The sequence below is a fragment of the Colias philodice genome, chromosome 27 (genome assembly GCF_061535455.1).
Source record: "Colias philodice isolate Cphi_HAF_F1 chromosome 27, ilColPhil1 Martin Lab GWU primary, whole genome shotgun sequence".
NCBI lineage: Eukaryota > Metazoa > Arthropoda > Insecta > Lepidoptera > Pieridae > Colias > Colias philodice.
Window position 1 is genome coordinate 5,968,761 of NC_143112.1, and position 17,724 is coordinate 5,986,484.

At 35.0% G+C, this 17,724-nt stretch overlaps 1 protein-coding gene across 4 annotated transcripts in view; it reads right to left on the reverse strand.

Moving 5' to 3' along the window:
• Rtf1 (RNA polymerase-associated protein Rtf1) overlaps nucleotides 1-17,724 on the reverse strand; it is a 30,249-nt gene that overhangs the window by 10,434 nt on the left and 2,091 nt on the right. For all 4 annotated transcript variants that reach the window (XR_016317829.1, XR_016317828.1, XM_089711895.1 and 1 more), the window contains exons 3-11: nucleotides 17,262-17,462; nucleotides 16,544-16,607; nucleotides 15,925-16,044; nucleotides 15,262-15,443; nucleotides 14,551-14,643; nucleotides 13,251-13,429; nucleotides 12,708-12,819; nucleotides 11,332-11,458; nucleotides 10,753-10,858 (exon numbers count right to left, since the gene is read on the reverse strand). Coding sequence is in view for 2 of the 4 variants with exons in the window: in XM_089711895.1 (XP_089568021.1) it covers nucleotides 10,753-10,858; nucleotides 11,332-11,458; nucleotides 12,708-12,819; nucleotides 13,251-13,429; nucleotides 14,551-14,643; nucleotides 15,262-15,443; nucleotides 15,925-16,044; nucleotides 16,544-16,607; nucleotides 17,262-17,462 (1,184 nt within the window). In the remaining 2 variants the exon portion in view is untranslated. The remainder of the gene's footprint in view (nucleotides 1-10,752; nucleotides 10,859-11,331; nucleotides 11,459-12,707; nucleotides 12,820-13,250; nucleotides 13,430-14,550; nucleotides 14,644-15,261; nucleotides 15,444-15,924; nucleotides 16,045-16,543; nucleotides 16,608-17,261; nucleotides 17,463-17,724) is intronic.

Consider the following 17,724-nt stretch of genomic DNA (forward strand, 5'->3'; position numbering starts at 1 on the left):
CGTTGCAAATCACATCAATCATACACACGTATGACGAAAGTATAGTGGCTATAATTGACTCATCAGTTCATCACTGAAACCAGTGATAAATCAGTAGGTATATCATATTTTATTGTGTTTGAATATTTTTTAAACAACGATATATACAATATTATTATAAATCGGTAAACTACCAAAGTACTTCCGAATTTTCAGACAGACAAACAAGTAGTTTGAACACGCAGTTTTCTTATACTAGTAGCAAAAATCAAAACCATAATATTATGTTTACCTACTATATTTTACTAAAAGTCGAGTGCGTCGAAATCGTAAATAATAATATGTTTTTCACCTTCCTGGTTATTTTCCCATAGTAAATAGTGTTTTAGGTTTGTTGTTGTAGGTAGGAATAATAATAATTATTCTTACATGTTGGTTATGAAATGTATATTGAAATAATTTACTTTTACAAATCATTAGTGATAGGTATTAGTTTTGAGTGAAAATGCTTGGATCAGCATAATATTATATGGTACTTCAAATACATGTTTTGATAAAAAAAACAATAGTGTAATAAAATAAAACTGCGTTTTATTGTAATCAATGTTGACAATTTTAAATTCCACAATTATTGATCAATAAAATAGTTTACACCAACAAATATAACTTTTATTTTTATAACAATCGTTCATAATATAAACCGTAGCAGGTGGCGTTTTGAAGTTCTGTCTACTCATACAGAAAAATGGAAAACTTGTTTTTTTTGTAAACAATTTATTACTCATGTTGTTTGGCAACTCGAAGCGTGGTCGTCCGTCGTAGGTACTTTTGTTCGGCGTCGCGTCGTCGTCCGCGTCGGCTTGATATAAAACATTCTTGATTTCATTGACACGCGCTATGATTTGCGCGCGGAATTTCTTGTGTTGTGAATTTATTTTTGTATGCTATGCATTTTAATTGAATCAAATTGCAATATTTCTCTAGTATGCATTTGAGACTATATTGTAATAATTGATCGTGGGTAGGTATAGTAATTAATTATTCTAATAACGCAATTATATTTTCGGTGGGATTCAAAACAAAAAATTGGCCCGTGATTTTTATGAAATTTCACCACATTGCAAATTATATATTATACAATTACAATTACAATTATTATAAATCGGTAAACTATCAAAGTAATTACAAACTTGCAAAATATGCTTTTCCGAATTTTCAGACAGACACACAATTTTATTAGTTTGTTTTAGCAAAGTAGGTACCTATACCTATACGCTTACGTCGCGCGTCGCGTCGTCGAAAACGGTGCGCCCAGAAACAAACATACCTAATTCAGTTACAATCCTTTTTTTGTTCCGTAATTTATTGTATTTATTCTAATACGATTTTTTTTATTCGTCGGCCAGTTCTACTAGGTATAAAAAGATAAAATTGAAATATAATTATTGTAGCGACAGCCATATTATGTTACTATGTTTTCGTAAATATGTTTTTCACCTTCCTGGTTATTTTCACATAATCTTATCTTCTTATATATAAAAATGAATCGCAAAATGTGTTGGTAAGCGCATAACTCGAGAACGGCTGAACCGATTTCGATCATTCTTTTTTTATTATATTCCTTGAAGTACGAGGATGGTTTTTATGTAGAGAAAACGTAAATATTATGTACCACGGGCGAAGCCGGGGCGGACCGCTAGTCTTATATATAAAAATGAATCGCAAAATGTGTTGGTAAGCGCATAACTCGAGAACGGCTGAACCGATTTCGATAATTCTTTTTTTATTATATTCCTTGAAGTACGAGGATGGTTTTTACGTAGAGAAAACGTAAATATGTACCACGGGCGAAGCCGGGGCGGACCGCTAGTATATATATATAAATGAATCGCAAAATGTGTTGGTAAGCGCATAACTCGAGAACGGCTGAACCGATTTCGATAATTCTTTTTTTATTATATTCCTTGAAGTACGAGGATGGTTCTTATGTAGAGAAAACGTAAACATGTACCACGGGCGAAGCCGGGGCGGACCGCTAGTCTTATATATAAAAATGAATCGCAAAATGTGTTGGTAGGCGCATAACTCGAGAACGGCTGAACCGATTTCGATAATTCTTTTTTTATTATATCCCTTGAAGTACGAGGATGGTTCTTATAGCTAGAGAGCTAGTTAGTTTAGTTTTAGTGCAGTGGCAGTGTAAATGTTGTTGTTGAGGTTATGTAAATTTAACACTTTAGTTAACTACCAAGATATAAAGAAATGAGGATAGGACACAATAACTATTGGTTGAGGTATTTATAAACTCATAATATACTTTTAAAAAAATCACGTTTTAATAAATTTCTAGAATTAAATTAGAACAGCTGATTCAAAATAGCCTAAAAAATCTTAATAATAATAATTACGCTTCACAGCAAGAAGAAATGTACCATATGTACCCGCACAAAGTCGATATTGTGTTGCCTACCGTTCGACTCAATGGCTAGGGTTGTAACTACCTATAATAATTATTACCAAACTAATAAACCGAGTGATGCGAAATAACTATAGTTGTAAAAAACCCGTTAGCTACCGTTATTTAACTAAATTTTTGGTTAGCTACCCATAAAGTGCGGTAAATAACGGTTAGTTATCCGACTGCGACCTATAAAAATGGTACTGTGTTTTGTCTTTTTGTAAGTCACTTAACGTAAACTAAACACAAAATATTCATACTACAAACCTATACCTATAATAATAGACCGGACTCTCAGTGGAGTTTCGTTTGCAAAAATAGCGGACCTAAATCTGACTTCTGATATATATTGTATAGATTCCAGACATCCTATAGACAGATGTTGCCAACCAGTTTTGTGGTCCCCCTCCCCCCACCCCGGTAATTAGGTAAATATGGCATACAAAGAAAAAAATAAAAATTTCCAAAACATGCCGTGTGGGATATCAAATGAAAGATCTTATTGAGTAGATCACGAATACTATAACACGAATACGCATACTATAACATTTCTTACACTTTCTCTAAGATTTTTTAGAAAATTTACGAAAATGCTCCATTTTTGAGTTAACTTTAAATCACTATAGATTGAAATCGGCTAGCTGGCAATTGGCATGACCGCGTAACACGCAACGCGCATTTCAAGCCACTAGCGCCATCGAATGGTGCTTATTAGTGTTGCCGCTCGATAGTCCACTATCGATAGTCTATCGATTAACTATCGATAGTTGGGGAAAAGCAATAGTATCGATAGCACTATCGATACTATCGATAGTGTCGATACTATCGATAGTATCGATAGTCCTATAAGCGTAAATACTATCGACACATAGCAATACCATCGATAGTATCGATACTATCGAAGCTCAATATCGAACGAACTATCGATACTATCGATAGTGTCGATACTATCGAAGCTCAATATCGAACGAACTATCGATACTATCGATAGTGTCGATACTATCGATAATATCGTCCCATCGATAGTGACCTTTTTCTCGATAGTATTGCTTTATCAATAATATTATAGTGGATGACAGAGAACTAGATGTTAGAACTAGATGTCTCTTTATTACAACGATTAAACCAAATACTAGTCTTAACTTTTAAACTGAGTCATAATATGGGTCGGTGGCACTGACTGACCCATTACACCAAGAAATCGTGAACAATACTATTGCACAATTTACTACTATCGATAGCTCAAAACTATCGATAGTATCAGTACTATCGATAGTATCGATTGTAGTTGCAATATTCAGTAGCAATAGTATCGATACTATCGACAGTATCGATAGTATAGCAACTATTGGCAATCAATACTATCGATTTTATCGATACTATTGCAGTTCATCAATAGTATTCCATGATTAACGCTATCGATAGTATCGATAGTATCGATAATATCGATACTATCGATAGTGCTATCGATATTCTGACTTATTTTCAAGGTCAACTATCGATAGTCAAACTATCGATAGTTCGGCAACACTAGTGCTTATTAACCGTAAAAAGCAAAAAAAACGGTTAATTAACCGTTAATAACGAAAAATGCATTTTTAACCGCACGGTTAAAATAGTTAATAACCGGCTTTACATCTATGGAAATAACCATAATTCTTTTAGAGTTTGATAAAATGATCAGGCAGGTATTTTCTTTAATCCTCTGAATTCTCGGTTACTAAATTGTATCGTTGAAATTATTCTTAATCGCGTAAATTTAATAAATAATCATATGGAAAACACTTTTCATTTGTTTTTTTACTTTCACGCCCAACTACTATACAATAATTACGTTGTTTCGGTATTTTGACGAGAAAACGCAGGAAACATCCGTTGTATCATTTTAGATAGATTGTATATTTTGTATCTGTAGAATTGAAATCAAAGCTATGTATATGTTGTCTCCATTCTTTTCTTATCGGATTGTTGATCCCAATGCGAATGCGTCACTTAAATTTTATAAAAGACAATTAAGAACATCAAAAATAAAGTGATACGTAAATATTTCACAGTGCAATATATTATGTAATTAATAATAATTATATATTTATGAAAAAATAATTACATCAGATTTAATAATAGCAATTGTTTTGAATGTACATAATATGAATAAATGATTACATCATAATAGTAATAATCACAATTGTTTTATTTCCCATTTGTTGCAACCCTAGCATATTTTCATGTAGCAGCAGAAGTACCTACACTGGCGGCGCGGCGGCATCGTGCGACATCAAAGGCATTGCCTTACTAGGTAAGTTTATAATGACTCATTTCTTTTATTATATAATTTACGTTTTACTTTTACAGAATCCGATTCAATGGATTATGAAGACGAGTCACACAACGCCATACGATAGTGATGATGAATGAACATTTCAATAAATGCATGCGTGTTTTTTTATGTTGTTTTGTAATTGTTAATTGTTTCTTAAATAAAGAAATAAACTAAATATTTAAATGATGATTTGTTATTTGCAACACAACTTTATATTTGAGATTCTTTACAAATGTATATTTAGTTTTGTATCATCAAATTTATAAATTTTATTCCATAGTTTTCAAAATTAAATGTAAATGACCATAAAAACATTAATAAAGTAAATCATTGATGTAAGGTCAGGGAACGTAATACATATATACATCTGACCATGTAGAAGCTAAGTCTTGTTGACTGCTGAAGTCTGTAAAGTTTTGTTGTCTGCTGAAGTCTGTACGCAATGAAAATGTCTGCCGTTTCGAAAATAAGTTTTTAAGACCCTAATAAATAAAATATATGAATGGCAGATCTGGTCAAATACTTTCAAAATTGTATTTTTTTCAGCACTTTCATAAGTGTCTGCCAGAATGTTATCCGCGTGATAATGGTCTGCCATTGTTATTTTCCGATAGTAATAATAATCTATTTTCAAATATCAAAATGGCAGACGTGGTCAAATGGTTTCAAAGTTCGCCAAAAATTTCCACCTGTCTTACCTAAGCGCGCGCCCCGTCCACCACTCTGGGCTTAGTGACTCCTCATCTCATGTATAGTAGGTATAGGGGAATCAACACACAAAAATCCAGGTCTGGTCAAATACATACAGGTAGCTTTGCGCTAGCTCTCTAGCTATTACTTCTTTTGGAGAGAAAACGTAAACATGTACCACGGGCGAAGCCGGGGCGGACCGCTAGTAAATAATAAAATAATAAATAGTGTATTAGATTTGTTATTGTATCTTGTATACCTACGAATAATTATTCTTACGTCTTGTTGGGAAATGTTCAAATACCTACCTATTGAAATAATTTACTGTTACAAATCATTAGTGTTATTAGTTTTGAGTGAATAGGCATGGATCAGAAATTCAGAATATAATATGCTACTAACTACTCAAATACATATAGAGCAGGCTCCAAGGAGATGTTCGTTTGCATAAATCGCGGACCTAAATCTGACTTCTGATATATATTGTATAGATCCCAGACATCCTATAGACAGATGTTGCCAACCAGTTTTGTGGTCCCCTTCCCCGCACCCCGGTAATTAAATATGGCATACAAAGAAAAAAATAAACATTTCCAAAACATGCCGCGTGGGGTATCAAATGAAAGAGCTTATTGAGTAGATCACGAATATATAGCATACTATAACATTTCTTACACTTTCTCTAAGATTTTTTAGAAAATTTACGAAAATGGTCCATTTTTGAGTTAACTTTAAACCACTATAGATTGAAAACTCATGAATATATTTTTTAAATTATTATTTTAAATAATTAACAATAGTCCATTGTTTACGATTCAATAGTTCGTACAGTGAAATAGTTGCATGGGGGAGTGGGGGGAGCATCCAAAGATGGCGAGTATATTTTCAAGTTTATGCCAAATCTAATCACACAGAGGCTGATTCAAGAATTTTCTGCCATATTTTTCATTCAGTCAAATACAAAGACAGTGTAGAGATAATTATTCTAAGCCCTGACACCGATATTTTTGTATTAGGCCTCTATTTCTGGCATAAACTTGAAAATATACTCGCCATATTTGAATGCTCCCCCCACTCCCCCATGCAACTATTTCACTGTACGAACTACTGAATCGTAAACAATGGACTATTGTTAATTATTTAAAATAATAATTTAAAAAATATATTCATGAGTTTTCAATCTATAGTGGTTTAAAGTTAACTCAAAAATGGACCATTTTCGTAAATTTTCTAAAAAATCTTAGAGAAAGTGTAAGAAATGTTATAGTATGCTATATATTCGTCCCCCCCATCAGTTCCAAGCCTTGTCGTGGCCGGGGGGGCTCAGTAGCTCGGAGTGCACTGTGTACTCTGGGTGAAGCTAATTGGACGCGGAGGGGCTGAACGGCCGGTCTGTCGTCTGACGACTCGATTGGCTCGACGGCCAGGGATCCATATAGCTGGCTGGCTGGCTTGAAGGCCGGCTGGCCGAGCTGGCTGGAACCGGCTGGTCACACCGGCTGCCTCGCAGGCTGGCTGAAACCGGCTGCTCCACCGGTTGGCTGGCCGGCTGCCTTGGGCGGCGGCTGGCTGGCTTGTTGTCACCGGCTGGTTGTCCGGCTGGCTGGCTGGCTGGCTGGATGGCCGGCTAGCTAGCTAGGGTCCTCCGGGGGGCCAGGTTTGGCTCAGGTGCCGTTGCGGTGCGGCGATGGATGGCGGCCAGCGGTCGCGGCCTGGCGATTTGGCTGGGAAAAAATGAGGTTGGAAGGTCGATCGGGGCTCGTTTGGGACTCGTTCCGACTGACTGGCAGGGGGCCGCGCTTTTGCGGCGGCGGATGGCGGCCAGAGGCCGCGCGTGTTGTGTTTGTTGGTAGTCTGACTACCAACAAAGCAGGGGGCGGGATCCCGACACGTCACTTTGGTGACATGCGGTGACTCCTGTAGGTGGGTGTGGGGCGGCGGCTGTCCTGCGACAGCCGTCTGCCAACTCGTAATCCGGTCCGTGGGGCCGGACCGAGGGCCACCACCTCTGGTGTGAGGTGGGGGCTGCGAGGGAAACCTCTATAAAAGTGCGCCGGAGGGTCCTTCGACGCGTGAAACACGTTTCGTAGGGCCTTTCGGCGCGCGCCCTCCGGCCGGTCGGTGCTGGGGTCGGGGGTTTGGGGAACGCCGATGATGGAACGGGGAACAATCCATCGTCGGCGAGTGGGTGGCGTGAGCTCGTGTTCCAGCTTGCGCCGCCTCGTGGTGGGTAATTTGGTGGAGGGCCTGGAAACAGGCAATTCGCGGAGGGCCTGGAAACGGGCAACTGCTGGGCGGGACATGCGGAAGATTGCGATAGTGTCCCCGCATCCCGTCTAAAGCAGCGCGTTGGTACACAGTGGGGTTTTAGTCGGTAGGAATCCGACATAACCCACGGCTCCTTCCCCGGGAGCCGTGGGTATCTTAGGTAAGATTTCCCCACTTAAAAAAAAAAAAAAAAAAAAAAAATGCTATATATTCGTGATCTACTCAATAAGCTCTTTCATTTGATACCCCACACGGCATGTTTTGGAAATGTTTATTTTTTTCTTTGTATGCCATATTTAATTACCGGGGTGCGGGGAAGGGGACCACAAAACTGGTTGGCAACATCTGTCTATAGGATGTCTGGGATCTATACAATATATATCAGAAGTCAGATTTAGGTCCGCGATTTATGCAAACGAACATCTCCTTGGAGCCCGGTCTAATACATGTTTACACAACAAACACCACTGACCTCTATAACTATAAGTTATAGAGGTCAGTGACCGTCAGTGACAAACACTATGGATACCTACGCTCGCGAATGCAAATTCGGTGATTTACTAATTATTGATACCTAGTCATTGAATTCGTTTTGAAATAGCCTGTACTTTGTAATTTTTAGTGTTATAGACATTTATAAAATGTGGTGCTCATTTTTTTGTAATAAATCATCCCGAACGCTATTGTATTTTCGTTGTTTTATTTCAATTTTCAAGTGAACACCTATACAATTTTGTCACGAGCCGCCTCTGGCCTCTGGGTGAAATAAACAAGTCAAATGATTTTTGTTCTAATTGTATATTGGTAGTACTTAGTAGTTTGTTTAGAATTTACATTACCATTGTTTAATTTTTATTTTGTATTTGCAGTAAAATAAAAAGATGAAAAACTTCATTAGGTATATTGTACGACACCTCACTCTGAATCGCGCTAGTGAAATTTTTTCGTTACAGAGCACATATACAACTTTCGGACAATCTTCATTGAGGCCGGCCGGCAAATCGAGTATGTCGAGAAACTTCACTTATTCGATGGAGGTATTCTACCTTCCTTCCTCCACAGTTGTGGGACCCCGACGTGCATTGAACACGCAGCTTTCTGATACTAGTAGCTAAAATCAAAACCACAGATATGTCTGTGATCAAAACCATATTAATATTTTTACCTATTATTTTACTAAAAGTCGAGTGCATCGAAATCGTAAATATGTTTTTCACCTTCCTGGTTTTTTTTCCATAGTAAATAGTGTTTTTGATTTGTTGTTGTACTTATGAATAATTATTCTTACTTGTTGGTTATGAAATGTATATTGAAATAATTTACTTTTACAAATCATTAGTGATATTAGTTTTGAGTGAAAATGCTTGGATCAGCATAATATCATATTTGCTACTTCAAATACATGTTTTGATAAAAAAAAAACAATAGTGTAATGTAGGTAATAAAATAAAACTGCGTTTTATTGTAGGTAATCAATTTTGACATTATTTATTTCCCAAAATTACAATAAAATAGTTTACGCCAACAAATATAACTTTTATTTTTATAACAATCCTACTTCCTACTAATGCGAAAGTTTGTGAGGATGTGTATGTGTGTGTTTCACGCAAATACTACTGAACCGATTACAATGAAATTTAGCACACATATAGAACGTAACTTGGACACATTGAATAGGTTTTATCCCGGAAACCCCACGGGAACGGGAACTATACGGGTTTTTTTTTTGAAAATGCGGGCGGAAAGCTAATCGTTCATAATAATATAAACCGTAGCAGGTGGCGTTTTGAAGTTTTGTCTACCCATACAGAAAAATGAAAACCACAGGAGATTGCCCAAGTGACTATGGCACTTGGTATCGCAATCAAACTTATTGTGTCAAGATGAAATATAGCTCAATTTAAAGCTTGATGTTAGTACTTTTAGATATGATTAAAGTTTTTATGTAAATAAGCCGCAGTTCGCGACAATAAAAATAAAACAATAGTTTTATTCAACACTTCAAAAAACTACTTAATCGAGTTTAAACTAACGATGAACGTTAAGTTTTACATTTATTACATAGGTAATATTTTAATTTACAAGACAAATGTGAAAAGTAAATCGTAATTTAAACATTATTTCAAAATAACATCGAACAATGCGTCGAACACATTCATTTGACATTTCAAATAGAAACTATGACATATGACGTTTGCAAGAGAGATAGATATAGGTATGTGTCAAAACAAAACTTTTACTTTTATTTCTATTTATTCGGTATAATTACAACTTAATAGTGATAAATATGATCATTATAAATACAAATAGGAATTAACAATATCACGAACACGTGACACAACTAGTATTTTACCGATTCCATACGTAGTCATACATGTTTCAAAAGAAAAACTTTTACTTTTACTATTATTTCAATTTATCCGGTTTAATTAAGACTTAATATTGATACATATGATCATTATAAATACAAATAGGAATTAACAATATAACGAATACGTGGCACAACTAAAATTTTACCGATACCACCCGTGGTCATTCTCCTTTGTGGGTCATTTGTAACAGGATGGCGGTTCTACAGCGAAAAAAGAAAAATGATGGTCAGAACGCTGATACCGGATACCTTAAGATACTGTAATATAAAATATTACTAGATTAGATAAAATATTATAGGTAGTATCTTCACCGTGTGTGACGCGCTTTACATTCACGCCATCTAGAGTTAAATCTTTATCATTTTTGTATACGTCTGTGTGTGTAAACGACCCTGTATGCAATGACAGATGTTAAAACGCATAATTTTACCGAATTGGGTGGATTTTAAGGCAATGATATAACATATTTCAATAAAATATAATATTCAGTAACCGCCATGACTATTCCTAGGTTTGATGACTATTCCAATTACGCAAAAACTCAAATAAACTAGAAATGTAGAATTCAGCGCCATCTAGCGGGATATTGGCTGGGAACAGATCGTTGCAATCACCTTAAAGATAATTATTTCATAATTTGCATTATAAATAAAAAATTAACTCACTCTATATACAGGATTGCCATTATTATTCCCGATTCCGATCCTAACAAAGCATCCTGTGACAACGCGAGCGAAGAAAGGCAAATGGACTAGTCTTTCTAATTTAAATCTGCAAAAAAAGAATAGTTTCTTATGGTATGTAAAAAAAATCTGAATTCACATGATTTTTAATATATTTATTTTAAAAGATAAATCAGTGATTTTTGTTTTTTATGTATGTATTAGCTTGAATGTAAACATATTCCGATATTTACATCTATACTAACATTATAAAGCTGAAGAGTTTGTTTGTTTGTTTGAACGCGCTAATCTAGGGAACTATTGATCCGATTTGAAAAATTCTTTCGGTGTTAGATAGCCCATTTATCGAGGAAGGCTATAGGCTATATATCATCACGCTAAGACCAACAGGAGCGGAGCAATGCAGGTAAAACCGCGGAGCACAGCTAGTCCTTAATAAGTATATAAAGTTTGACTTACATCTGTCCGTTTAAAGTGGGTCAAAATCGAGTCTAAGGTGTCGCTTACATACAAACATACAGGTGAAGGTAATAAAAGCGTGTTATAACTGAATAGTTTTACCTGCTAAGTCGTAATTTATTAATTTGATCCCTAGTATCTGCATATTTGACTTCCTCCTGTTCCCGTTCCCTTCTCGGCTCCGGTTCTTCACCAGATGATGAAGATGATGATGATGAACTGCGCCGGCCTGGTGATGATTTTCTTTTTGAATTTTATAGTTTTGTTTTTTGGCATTCAAATTCTTTATAAATATATATTTTTAATGAGTTATAGCTGTTCAGAATCCATCGCCCATTTTTGGACTTGATTACTATCAAGCTAATTTTCCGCGAGTAGCTTTATTTTGATGAGACGCCCAATAATTTCATGTACGAAACTCTCGATTGTGGTAGCTAACAGAGGTAACAAGGATAAAATGTTTTGATTTGATGGTTCTCAAATATTTATTACTAACTGAATTTTTTTTTGTTCAATCTCAAGATAATTAAGTACTTATCTATATTATTCGAAAAAATATTTGTCCTACAAAATCTATGGTTTGGTCAAAGAGTCACCTCTTTCCAATGTGTATCGATAACGAGGTCATCATAAATGATTACTAGCCAGCTGATTTTTTTGTTTTCACTTCGTTAATATTTATATAATTCAACAGACATATTGTCCTACAAATTGCGTAATAAATATTTGAGAACCATCAAATCAACACATTTATTCTTGTTACCTCTGTTAGCTACCACAATCGAGTTTCGTACAGGAAATTATTGGGCGTCTCATCAAAATAAAGCTACTCACGGAAAATTAGCTTGATAGTAATCACGTGCAAAAATGGGCGAAGGATCCTGGACTATTATATTATAATTCGATAAAAGAGCAATCTCTGGTTCAAATCCCGCCTCGTAATCGATTTTCTCTTTAAACATTTTAGTTATATTTACTTTATTTTTTTATTATTTCAAATAAGAAAATGCAAACCGCGTGTAAGCTAGAAACTTTTTCTACATCAGTTCTTTTTTTGAATATTGCCGCGCTTTTAGCCATAGATTATAGAAATGTCAAACAGGTAAGTATTAAAAAAAATTGCATTCATAGAGTATAGAGTTATGTCAAAAATACAGATAAAAAAGCAACAAATAATGAAGAATTACTTACAGAAATTTATATTGATTTTGCTATAGTATTCTTCTGAATTAAATTTTATATTGTTGCACATGTTTTGCACGCGGAATTTAAATTGTAGTTGTTTCAAATAATTTTCCAATACTTGCGCTTTATTTATATTTTGTAAGAATTTTTAAACAGTTTAAATTATTATTTAGTTTTCATATGTTTTATAATAATCCCTCAGTCCCGGAATCACAGACACAATAGAAAATCTATTGTGTCGCGGCCCGATCGGGCCGCTCGGTGGTCAATGGGATAATGAAATAAATTCATACCTTGTGATTTATTATCATCCGAGTCGCTGCCCGAGTCGTCAGAATAAATATCTGACGCTTTTAATTTTACACTTTGCTTGCTTGTGCCGCCGATTATTTCTGCATCTGCGTCCTGTAAAGGAAAAACATTTAGACACTTGTTTTTAAAATAGTTTGAGATGATAATTGGAAGTTTATTCTTGTTAGATATTTTTAACAGTATATAGAAATTAATAAGTCGACATTTTGTTTAACAATTTCTTTGGACATGCACAGAAGTGCTGACATCGCTTTGACACTTATCTTACTAGATTTTACTATCATTTTAGTCGCTTAAATCACCAATCCCCCCATTTTTTTCAAAAAAACTCTCTTTTTTGTCACGAATCACACTAAATCCCCCGCTTCTCATGTTTTATGCACCATTTTTTGTCATTTTTTCACGATTTTTCTTGCAAAAAAAGCGAAAAATCGCATTTCCCACCATTTTTTGCCCCTTTTTCCACGATTTTTTTCGCAAAAAAGCGAAAAATACCCCCTATATTTCCTCTTTTCTATACTCACATCATCCCCCTCCCTCCTCTGTTCCTCCCGTCTCTTCTGTCTATGTTCACTAAGTTTAGCCCTCGCGTCTCTCTGAGCACGGAGGGCGGCCATAGCGTTGACTCGAGATTCGTCGACATTCCGCTTTCGTTCGCTTTTAGCGCCGAATAGCGGGGAACCGCTGCGGTCTAATGCTCGATCTAATAAATATAATAATATGTATATTTATAAAAATGGAAGAATAATATGTATGGAGACGAAAAATAGCTTAAAACAAAAAATAAATAAAAACAATGTGTGCGTGTACTAGTGTACACACGTAAGAAGTGAAACTTCTTTATGACCTTATTTTTCAAAAAATAATTTACTATATGCAACTTTACAGAAATACGTCAATCACGCGTGGTAGGGATAAGACAAAGATGGCGCGTAACGGAAAAATGTCACGCGTAACGAAAAAAATGTTACACTAAATTTTTTTCCAACCCCGATAAAGAAGTTTCACTTCAAAACATGCTTAAATAAAATCATTGTATTGTCATTGTTTCTTGATAAGTGTACTGCAAAGGTGGGAATAAATCTGAAAATTTTAAATGGGTCAAAATCGAGTCTTAAAAAGATGGTTACAAAAATATGTTAGAAAGGAATTTATTCCAAGACAAACACAGAGAAAGGATGAAACATGTATACTTTGATATAAGCTCTGATTAAATTCCATGTAAACATCAAACAAATTACATGTTTTACAGGCTCAGTAGTAAGTGACATGTTTTACGTACACTATTCAAAATTTTATGTCACAAATTGTGTTTGTATCGCACACTTATTTTTTCACGGCAAGTTAACAAACAATTTACTATCAACAAAAATCTCTATACTTGGAGAGATAATTAATTCCAAATACAGATACACAATAACGGTCTTACTAATAAAATGTTACCCATTCGCTATGCAATGGATTAGTTATTGCAATAACCTGTCTTGTTTTTATGATTGACGTTTCATGTGAGCAAGAGCAGGACACAGCTATGGTAGAAAATGGTTGAAATTTATCCATTGTTTAACTTTTTGAAGTGAAACTTCTTTATCGGGGGTGGACAAAAATTTAGTGTAACATTTTTGCGTTACGTCGTACGCGTGACATTTTTGCGTTACGCCGTACGCGTGACATTTTTGCGTTACGCCATACTCGTGACATTTTTAAGGTCATAAAGAAGTTTCACTTCTTACGTGTGTACTCTAGTACACGCATACATTTTTATTAGTAAGACCGTAAGACAATAAATAACAATTTTTAATAAAGTAAAGTATACTCGCTTACCTGAATCCTTTCCATCGTCAGCAATTTCACCGGGACTGGGCGGTGGCTTCTCTTTGGCTGTATCTTCTTCTTTCGGCTCTTCTATATCTGATTCTGGAAGTAATAATTAAATAGAGATATTTTAACAGGCATATAAATTGATTGCTTTATTAATTATACACTTTATTGTGCTGTCAAAAAAATACAAGCAAAACTAATTCTAAATGAAAATACAGCACAGAAGGCGGACTTATCACTTATAAATGATCTCTTTCAGGCAACCAATGAATCCTTATTAATAATGAATAAAGTCTACATTTTCTACTGTTACAATCTTAAAACGTTTTGGCAAATTGTGGATGATTTAATAATATTAATTCTAAGATGATGAAAATAACGCAACAACAATTTAATCAAACAACACTTCAATTCAAACAGTAAAAAAGTAATTATCACCAAATATCATATTATGCTTTTCCAAGCCTTTGCCTCTTGTTTCTTTGCACATTTCACTTGTTTTGCTACTTCTAACTACAATATTCAATAATCTATTTTAAATTATAACATTGCTTTTCTTGTATGTATATTTAGCTGCTTTGTCCTGTTGATTTCTACACTCGGAATATCTTTTGAATTACAATTGAACTATTCTCAATTTACAACTTTATTTTCACATATAATTATATAATTTGCACTACTTTTTGTCACTTTTCTTCCATTTTTTCCCCTTACCCCGTTTCTCATTGGCCTTGTCCCTCGCCTCAGCCTCCTTCATAGCATGCACAGTGTCTCTCTGTTGCCGCATGGCGCGGCGCTGCTTCCTGCGCTCGCGGCGCCGCGCCAGCTCGCCGGGGGACGCGCCTCGTTCCGCGGCTGAGCGACGCGCGAGGCGTAGTTTACGTTCTATTTCCCATCTGGAATATAAATAATGAATATACATACTTTGTAATGTGACGCAATTTTTCATTTGGAATTATTAGAAAAGGCTATATTTTTCGAAATTTCTTTAAAGAACAGAATAAATTCTCATCTATAAAGCATTGGAATGCTGTAAATCTAAATATCAAACCTTTTATGTTTTGTGTGTTTTTGTTGGAACTGCATTAGTGAACAGTAGTACAGGTGAAAAAGTCACGGTCTAGATTCTTTTGAGAAGTGCAATCTAATGCAAAAGTAAGTTATATTGTCTGTCCATCTGCTTCACTTTCACAGTGATCATTTTTAATAAATTTACTACTAAATTCACTAGTTAGTGAGTTATGAGTACTGCAATGAAAATTTATCGCAAAAAAGACTTAAAAGGATTGAAATAGAAAGTATTGCCCAAAGTCAAAATCAAATGGCAAAAAAAAATTATTCTATTTGTGCCACCATATCTAAAACAAAAAATCATACCTTGTCTTCATTAAATCGCGTCGTTCGATACGTTTGAATATCTCCTGTTCCCGCTCTTTTTCAGACATTGCCGCCAATCTGGCCCTGTCTTCTTCATCGCCCATCAAGTTTTCGTCGTATCTAAAATAAAATTAATTTTAAACAAAAAATATCAATATTTTTTTTTAGATTGTAAATTATTAGTAACAATAAAATGAAAGGCAAAGATAAATAAAATCCTAATCCTAATCCTAATACTATTCCTAATACTATTTTATAGGCGAAAGTTTGTAGGTATGGATGTTTGTTACTCTTTCACGCAAATACTACTGAACCGATTACAATGAAATTAAGCACACATATAGAGGGTAACTTGGATAAACACATAGGATAGGTTTTATCCCGGAAATCCCACGGAAACGGGTTTTTCTTTGAAAACGCGGGCAAAGCCGCGGGCGGAAAGCTAGTAGGTAAATATTTTAGCTATAAATATTTATTACTTTTTCCTCAAACAACTGACTAATATTTACTTTACAAATAGGCTCATATTTAATGTTAAACTACTAAATTAATCTCCTTTTTTATGATGCTAAAAATTAGAAACAATTGTACTAAAATTCTGTACTTTATTACCACTTACCCATCGTCAAATTCTTCCTCCGAGTCGATGGAATCATTATCTGACGAATGTGACGATACTTCACCTAAAAATAATTTTAATTATTATAAACTTATTTTTATTTTATGAAAAGTCATGTAGAATAGAATTACTTATATCTGATGTCATAAGAATATGATAAATTTTTTCCTATTTCATTTGTGCATGCGCTCTGAAATTGCACCAAAGTAATTTATTGTTGTTTTATTTGCACAGATATACTTCAAACACCACAGACTTTGACTGACTATAATATTATCTATACACCACTATATTATGTCCAATGTTTTTTGTTGTCCAATATGAATAATAAAAAAATAAAAAAATATGAAAAATATAATAAAACCTTAATGTAAATGTCATTTTATTCAAATTCAATCATTTTATTTTATCAACCCAGTTCAATAAGAATAAACACGAGCGGCCGTACACGGGCAGCTTGAGCAGTTAACGACTGAGCGATGTACACGGACGGCTCGAGCAGTCCTTGTGAATGACTGTCCATAGTTCACCGCGCAGTTACGGCTTCAAGCCGACGGACTCAACTGCTTGAAGCAGTCTGTGTACGGCCGCCCTTATTGATATATAAATAGTATTTGCATGTGAATCATATTTTTGAAACGACATTCGACACAAAGATTATTAAAATACCTATTCTTAGTTGGATTACATAATACATAGTACAAACAAACAAATTTACCCTCTTCCGGTTCACTATAAACATCTCTCTTTTTCCCCGACCCCGCGCTATCCACACTCTTTCTAACTTCCTTCGTCTGTTCTGTCTTTCTCCGCTCCCCGTCTGAGGAACTCTTACGTGACGATCTCGCTGGCTCTTTCTTACGGGACGTGTCGCTTTTAGCATCGCTGTTCGATTCTGAACCGGATGATGATGATTTATCTAAAAAGTATAATAGATTATTAAAAAAAGAGTGTGTGTGCCGATGCCGATGCCGTGTTTAGCAAGATTTAGCGACCGAAATCGTTGAACGGTTTTGCCATGATGCGACCTTGAAATTTTACTCTCAACACACCTAAAGAAGTTTCACTTCAATAAAAATTATATTTAAAATTAAGAGTTTATAAATTGATGTATGCAGTATGTATTTTTAGAGAATAGAAAAAATTTGATCACAAGGCAGGATGCGAACCCGTGTCTTCTG